The sequence below is a fragment of the Osmia lignaria genome, chromosome 12 (assembly GCF_051020975.1).
Source record: "Osmia lignaria lignaria isolate PbOS001 chromosome 12, iyOsmLign1, whole genome shotgun sequence".
NCBI classification, from domain to species: Eukaryota; Metazoa; Arthropoda; class Insecta; order Hymenoptera; family Megachilidae; genus Osmia; species Osmia lignaria.
In genome coordinates, this window is record NC_135043.1 from 2,820,795 (window position 1) to 2,829,413 (window position 8,619).

At 39.1% G+C, this 8,619-nt stretch overlaps 1 protein-coding gene and 1 long non-coding RNA gene across 2 annotated transcripts; both read left to right on the forward strand.

Moving 5' to 3' along the window:
* Positions 1–803: 803 nt before the first annotated feature.
* LOC143305925 (uncharacterized) lies at positions 804–2,649 on the forward strand. The gene has a single exon (XM_076691194.1). The coding sequence runs from the start codon at positions 1,037–1,039 to the stop codon at positions 1,994–1,996; it is 960 nt and encodes a 319-aa protein (XP_076547309.1). The 5' UTR covers positions 804–1,036; the 3' UTR covers positions 1,997–2,649.
* A 2,597-nt stretch (positions 2,650–5,246) lies between these two features.
* Positions 5,247–6,095, forward strand: LOC117602838 (uncharacterized). Its single transcript, XR_004581054.2, has 3 exons — positions 5,247–5,358; positions 5,588–5,796; positions 5,946–6,095. It is a non-coding gene; the product is annotated as an uncharacterized LOC117602838 (long non-coding RNA).
* The last annotated feature ends 2,524 nt before the right edge of the window (positions 6,096–8,619 follow it).

Here is an 8,619-nt window from a genome sequence, read left to right on the forward strand (position 1 = left end):
AAGCAAAGTCGGATATGGTGCGTGCTTATATTTGCGTTCCTGCGGTAGTAATGGGCGTGTATCAATTCGTCTAGCATGCGCGAAATCAAGGGTGGCTCCGCCGAAACAGGCGACAATTCCCAGGTTAGAATTATGCGCCGCTTTGACTCTCACTCGGCCCTATCAAGAATCGCGTTCAGCTTTTAACTTCAACATCAACGAAATAGTATTCTGGTCAGATTCTACGATTGTATTGCACTGGCTAAAAAAATCGCCACTAGTTTTAAAAACCTTTGAAGCCAATCGCGTCGCTGAAATCCAGGGTGTCGACCGCGACGTAACTTGGCGTCACATAAATACAGAACAAAACCCGGCCGATGCTTTATCGCGTGGCCAATTACCTGCCGAATTTTTGAAAAATAGATTATGGTTCGAGGCGCCATCGTGGCTCCGTCAACCTGATTACCTTTGGCCTGTAAGCACATGCGAAATAATTACCGAGCTTCCTGGTTTAAAGAAAAATATATGTTTAGCGTCAAACATTAGGACGGACATTTTTTCAAACTTTTCTGCGTATACGAGACTGGTACGAGTCATTGCATATTGTCGCCGTATGCGTCGCGCAAATCCGTACAAAGGCAGTTTTTGCTTACGAGAGATCGCGGAGGCTGAGCGACAAATTATAAAGGTCATACAATCAGAACAATTTCAAAACGAAATCAATCAATTAAAGAATGCAGAAGACACAAAAAATTCTCGGTTAGCCAATTTGAGTCCATTCGTAGACGAACATGGCCTGTTACGTGTCGGTGGTCGTCTAAAAAACGCAGAAATCAGCTTCGCTCAAAAACACCCGATCTTGCTGCCATCTTGTTATCACGTCACTGAACTTCTCATTCGCAAAACGCATGAAAGGACTCTGCATGCGGGTATTCAAAACACGCTATATACTTTGCGACAACGTTATTGGTTGTTGGACGGGAAAAATCAGGTGCGAAGGGTAGTCCGGCGATGCCTGCATTGCTTCCGCTTTCGACCTACCACCAATCAGCCTAAAATGGCAGATTTACCGAAATCGCGGGTTGAAGAAGTCGCAGTTTTCACTAACGTAGGAATTGATTTTTGCGGACCGTTCTTTATTAAAGAAAAGAAAAAACGGAATAAGATACGCCTTAAGGTGTATGGTTGTATCTTCATATGCATGTCCGTCAAAGCTATACATATTGAAATCGTATCCGATTTGTCAACCGAAAGTATTTTAGGCGCGTTGAGACGATTTATTGGTCGCAGAGGCGTTCCAACTAACATTTACTCGGATAACGGTACGAACTTTGTCGGGGCGAGCAACCAACTAAGCGAGGCATACGCGTTATTACAATCTGACGAATTCAAAAACCAAATTAATCACTACGCAATGAGCAAACAAATAATCTGGCATTTCAACCCACCATTGTCACCTCACTTCGGAGGTATTTGGGAAGCGGCTGTAAAGTCCTTTAAACACCACTTTAAACGCGTCGTAGGAGATCTCATGTTTACATACGAGGAACTCACTACGTTCGCAATTGAAATCGAAGCGATTTTAAATTCTAGACCCTTATGTCCGATTTCGTCGGATCCTAATGATCCAATTGCTCTTACGCCTGCACACATTTTAATTGGTCGTCCTTTCACTATGTTACCCGAAAACGATTACACGAATGTTCCAGAAAACCGTCTGTCTACCTGGCGACTTATCACCAAATCTCGTCAAAATTTTTGGCGACGATGGTACGTCGAGTACTTGAACGAATTACAAAAACGCCAAAAATGGTTAAAGACAGGCATCAATTTAAAACCAAACGACGTGGTCATCATCATGGACAAAAATCAGCCTTGTATGCGGTGGCAGTTGGGTCGGATTGTAGAGGTTCATCCAGGAAACGACGGTGCAGTCAGAGTTGCTACTGTGCGAACAGCCAACGGCACATTTCAACGGAATGGGACAGTGTTGTGTCCTCTTCCGAATATGACATAGGTGTAATGAAATCATCTTGTTGATGCATCATGTAATTACACATCACACACTACATACCATCCGATTAACGAATTATTGCTCGCATTACTCGCAACGGGGGGAGGATGTCTGCGCGTTCGTTTTAAATATTTAGAAAACGTGGTTGACGCGAGATGCCGGGCGGTCTCTTCGGAGAACCGAAGGGTATCGCAACGTTTAGAGAGAGAAGAACGGGGCACTCATGCCTCGAAAAAGGATTCGTTAACGTACTTCGGGCGCGACCGGTCGAACGGGTGATTTTGTATCGCGTAGTTAAATTCAGTAGTATTTTATTAATTCAAGCTCAGGGCCCTGCTAGCAACAAAACAATATCATTTTGACGTCTCTGATGACGTCCGGACGTCTCCTTGTGCGGGGGACTCTAACGGAGCCTGGTTTCCGTATCATCATAAATAGACGTCTTCCCGCGCAGGAGTCTCCGACGGAACCTGGTTTCCGAATCAACAAAATTCAAACTAATAGGGGAACTGTTTCCCAAAAAATCCGGAGTCACGCGATTATTAATCGCTGACGGGCGCCCACCATACGTGTACACGTTAAAATCAAGGTTCACACGCGACACACTCACACATACAATTACATTCTAACACGGAATATCAAATTTGTAATCAATAATCAAGGGTTTTTTATGCCTTCGGGCTTTTTCCCTTGCGAAATAAACTATTCATTTTACAACATAATTCTAATTCATTATTTGACAAACCTTCGTAAGCCTACACATCCTACCATAGCCTCAAATAATTGCGTTCTTTTCCCCGAATCGTCACCCGGCCTTATCGCTTTCGAGTGTTTAGAAAACTCGAGGTTCGAAGCCGAAGGGTAACCGCCATCGAAGAGCTGAGGACGAGACGATCGTCATTCCTTTTTAAGCCACAGATCAGAGATCATCGTGCATCGGAAGCTTAAAATAAATTTTAAAGGAAAAAAAAGAGATTACCTATTATCGAATAGTTCGGAAGTGTTCATGTGGAACAGTTTCGACCGTACAAAGATCATTTACTACGTCACCCTCTATGGAGCTCATTATACAGGGTATCCCAGAACTGGGGTAAGAGCCGAAGAGGGATGATTGGTGAGGTCTTTCTAAACAACTGTTTCCTTTGCCAAAATGTTGGTTAAGGCTTCGTTTTCGAGTTATTAACGAAAGACACTAGCCAATCAGAGCGCGCCGTTAGCGCGGGAGTTATGTGACGACACATAACCCCAGTCTTATCACCTCAGGCAGGACGTGGCACTGCAACAGACATAACAAAATTCCGACTCGAGGATGAGAATAAGACAAAGAGAAAAAGAGAGCTTACCATCGCCTCGACGACAATTCATTCATTCAGTGTTGAACCATCGACCTAAGCTGTCGACCTGTACGGACAAAGTAAACGTGTATAATTAAAAGAATATTGTATATTTACTTACCTCCTGTCACTTAACTCGGGCCGAACCACAAGCGTGTTGGGTATGCTTTGCGTTCAAGCCGCGGCGCGGTCGTGATTAAGTGCATCGGCACCACGACGGTATGATAGGGTGAAAGTTGTATGGAATAATGAATAAAAAAAAGAAAAGAATAATAATACCGAATTATTGGTTGCTCATGAACAACGAAGAAAGTAATTGTTCATGTAGAATGAATAAATCGAATTGATCCAACACTTTTATTTGTTGTACGATAGGAGTTTAAAAAAATACTTGGTAGTCATTTTTGAAAAAAAATGAGAAAAACGAATACACGTTTTGGAAATCAAAATAAATTTGCAAATAATAAAAAGCGATTCATCTGTAAATAATCCAGCTACAATGAAAATGGTTTTTCACTGGGTCATTGTGTCGATCCTGAACATTTGAGGAGGGAACACGTTAGGAAGAACAGCTGATCTCTAAACGGGATCATTGAACTCACTCAACCACACGGTTACTATCACTTTTCACAGAATTTCACTATGTAGTGCGAAAGGGACCGATTCTTTCAACTAAATAAACATTTTTATTCACTGTCACGTTGCTATTGCACTGCGCACAAATGAAAAACGTAATATTCTACACTATTTCGTAACGTCTTCACGACGTTACTGGCCTTCCTTTCCAACTTCAAATGGGACTACTAGCTTCAGCGTCTGCGTAGTCTGTTTCGCTCTTTGTCCTTTTCTACACTCGAAAGTAACCGAGAGTAAGCGAGAGAGGCTCGTGTCGACCCTTTGAATATAGCCGAACGTAGAAAAGGATAAAGAGCGGAAATAAAACCTCGCAGACGCTCAACTTAACAGTCTCATTTGAAGTTGGAAAGGAAGACCAGTAACGTCGTGAAAACGTTACGTCGTAGTGCGGAATATTACATGTTTTTCATTTGTGCCCAGTGCAATAGCAATGTGACAGTGAATACAAATGTTTATTTACTTGAAAGAATTGGATCCTTTCGGACCATGTAGTGAAATTCTGTGAAGAATGATAGTGACCGTGCGGTTGAGTGAGTTCAATAATCTCGTCTGGAGACCAGCTGTTCTTCGTAACGTGTTCCCTCCTTGAATGTTCAGGATCTGCACAATGACCCAGTAACAGCAAACCATTTTCATTGCAACTGGATCATTTACGGACGAATGGGTAAGTTTTATTTACATTATTTTTGAATGTTTTACAATTTAACATCCTTTTTTTATTATGTGGATACTTTTTTTATTTCCAAATCGTGTATTTGTTTTTCCATATTTTTTTCAAAAATGATTACAAAGTATTTAAAAAAATTTTTTTTTAATTCCTATCGTACAACAAATAAAAGTGTTGGATCAATTCGATTTATTCATTCTACATAAACAACGATTCATTACTTTCTTCGTTGTTCATGAACAATCAATAATTCGATACTATTATTATTTTCTTTTTTTTATTCATTATTCGATGAAACTTCTGCCCAACGAATCCTATTATACCGACGTAGTGCCGCTGTACTTGATCACGACCGCGCAAAGCATACCTAACACTCTCGTGATTAGGCCCGCGCTAAAGGCACGCTCTGATTGGCCAGTGTTTTTCGTTAATAACTCAAAAACGAAGCTTCAAACGATATTTTGGTAAAGGAAAATGTTGTTCAGAATCATCCCAACAACCTCCCATTTCCGAGAGTTACAGGAGTTACGGGACACCCTGTATATTGTAAAATGCCTAACTTCATGAAAATCATTTGGTTGATAGGTAAAATAACACTGTATTCATTCATATTATACGGACAGTTTTCTATGTAAGTAGGTTATTTAAGCCGAAAGCTATTATACATTTATCAAATATTAAACATCTTTTGTATTCTGTGATAACGTTTGCTATGGTTGATAGAAAAGGTAGTATCTAGTTTGTTATACGTTTATTAGATTATATTTATTACATCAGTACATGCTATTAAAGTAGATATCTTTATCATGCTAGAAGATTATGTAAAATCTTTAATTTAATTAAGTGTACAATTTGATTTCCGTTTTATTCTGTCATAATTCTTTAATTACTAATGGAATATGGGATAGTATTAATAAAACTCTGCACTTTTAAGAATTTCGATATTTATTCTAAAAGCTTGGAAGAACGTCTTTACTGTGCTGTGAACGAGCAAGGAATGAAACCTCCCGAAAATGCACGCAGAAAATTGGCACCCACTTTCAGAAGGAAAAATAACGGCTCCGGGCCTTTCAATGTGTTTATTACTAATCGTAAGTCAGACCCTTAGGTCTGGTACGGCTCGAAACCCATCGACTCTGGTGACAGAGCTAGGCCTTTGTCTGATGGTTAGTGTCCCTCAACATAGAGATTCGTTTTTGTATACAGATAATAATATTATTCCAACAATTACTTTAAGGAACATATATTGATGTACTAATCTGGCCAAAATTTGGTTGCCCCGACCTGCCCCTATAGTTTTTATATGTATTTTCAGGAAGCTATGTCATACCTCGTAGTACTCTCTTCGAGATATGGCTCAGCAAAAGAGAGAATTCCGACAAGAACACTGTTAGCATAGTGTGATATAATGTTGGTACCACTTGTAAGAGTGCGAATTTTGGCAGCACTGCCTGAAAACCGTTAATACTAAAGAAGCAAGCGTGCAATAAAAAACGATACCTGAAAACGTGTTAAGATTCTTTATAAAAATTCATATCCATCCACGTGTATTGATACCAAATACTTATTTAAAACTATCAGGTTATGGGCCCAGAGCTCAATACTGTGTGATAAAACCGTGAAACAAGTAAAAATACAAAAACATCAATATCAAAATATCAATATCAAGAAGATGTCGAGCGCATGCCTGTGCTGAAGCATGCTTCCGCGTTTCCTTTGTGGGAGTTAGAGATTAAAACTCTTTTTGAATCAAAAGGTCTCTGGGAATATGTTGATGGATCGAAACCGAAAAACGCAGTTGCTGAAGACGTAAAAGAACTTGCTGGGTGGACTCTAAAAGATGCCCAAGCAAAACGCTGTATCTTGGCTACATCTAATCTTAGTGCTAAGACTCATGTCTTGTGCTGTACAACTGCAAAAGAAATGTATGAACAACTTACGAGTGTGTTTAATAAGGACTCTACTCAGCAAAAGACACAACAGTGGAGTGACTTCTACAATTTTAAGATAAACAAGAATGAAGATATCATGTCTAGTCTTCAAAACATTGCATTTAGATTAAACAGTATGAATGAAAAGGTAACTGACACCATGTTAATAACTAGAATAATAGCAGCCTAGCAGAGGAATTTCGGTACTTTAGTAGTGCATGGGATTCATCCCCCTTAGATCAGAAAAGATAAAATAAAGAGCCACAGAAGAAGATAAAATAAAAAAATAAACAGATGAAAGAGTGGCATTCAAGATTATGTTACAAGGTTCCAAGAAGAAAGGAAAAAATGAAAACCCCAAGTTTTTCAAAGGAGTCTTTTGTTATGGCTGCAAGCAAGAAGGATATTATCAAAATTCTAAGAAAAATCTTGATCTGTGTGATGGAATAGATAATGACATAAAGAAATACCACAGTGAAGAAATATGTGAGTTATGCATCATAGGCAAGAAGACGAGAAATCCTTTTTACCCTGAAGGGACCAGAGCTAAGAGCCCACTTGAAATTGTTCACACGGATGTGTGTGGTAAAATATCTCCAATGACACATAACAATGAAGAATATTTTTTGACTGAAATAGTTGAATACACCCACTTCCTGAAAGTCTATCTGTTTCATATAAAATGTGAAATTGAAGAATATCTAAAACAATACCTTTTGGAAGCGGAAGCGCACTTTAACCTGAAAACAGAGAAGATAAGATGTGACAGAGGTGGTGAGTTTAGAAGTAATGAATTCAAACTCTGGTGTAAGAACAGAGGTACTGTTATTGAGTACACAATAAATGACACCTCACAGCAAAATGGAAGAGCTGAGAGAATAAACTGCACCTTGATGAATAAGGTTCGTGCCATGCGGCATGCGTCTAAGCTTGAAAATAAGTGTTGGGGTTTTGCTGTGCAAACTGCTGCATATCTGTTGAACAGAAGTGTCACGAAAACAGTTGATGTCACCCCTTATGAGATGTGGAACGGAAGACGACCTAACTTGTCAGGACTGGAAGAATTTGGACAGATTGTTTACACAAAAAATCTTGGTTATCTAAAGAAATTAGATCCTCGGAGTCAGAAGGATATCTTCATTGGCTATTCTGTAAACAGTTACAGGATTTTGAATCCCTTAAACCTAACAGCATATATTTCAAGAGATGTCTTTACCAAGAAGTTTGTAGAAGAGACAACAAGAGGACCTGTTTTGACAGTGGAAAATATACATCTTGAAAATAATGAAAATGAAGATAATGAAGATGAAGACCAAAACAATCTAGAAGAACAGGATGATCTAAACTATGAAGTAGAAGACACAGAAGATGAAGAACACCAAGAACATATACAAGAAATTCGTCAACCAAGACAAAGAAGATTGCCACGACACATTGAAAATTATGAAGTGCCAGACACTTACAGATCAAGACATGAGGTACTTCTCACATCAGAAGAAATAGACATCTCATATGTTGATTGCATGTCTAGCGATGGAAAAGGTAAATGGCAAGAGGCAATAAATGAAAAAAAACTATCTTTGAAGAAAAATTGTGTCTGGGAGCTGGTTAATGAAAAGCGAGCAGCAGGTAAACAAATCATCATGAGTTGATGGGTTTTCAAGAAGAAAGACAACGGAATATACAGGGCACGACTTGTTGCTAGGGGATGTCAGTAGAAGAAAAATTCTTTGGATTTTGTAGATATCTACAGCTCAGTTGTACAAGTTACTACCCTGAGATTGCTGTTCACTCTCGCGGCTCAAGAAAATTATAACATCATCACATATGATGTGAAGACAGCCTTCCTGAATGGGGAATTAGACAGTGAAATTTTTATGCAATTACCTGAAGGCTACAGTGAACCAGGCAAAGTATGCCTACTCAATAAAATAATTTTTAACAAAAAACACAACCGACTTCGAAATGCACTAAAAAGTATGAAATAATTTCTACTTCATTTATACAAATACCCAACAGCTATTAATAAAACCTATTTACTCGTTAAATCGTATACTA

Bases quoted from the DNA above. Each gene is read 5' to 3' on its own strand.
- LOC143305925 (XM_076691194.1), top strand. From the start codon at position 1,037: ATGGCAGATTTACCGAAATCGCGGGTTGAAGAAGTCGCAGTTTTCACT.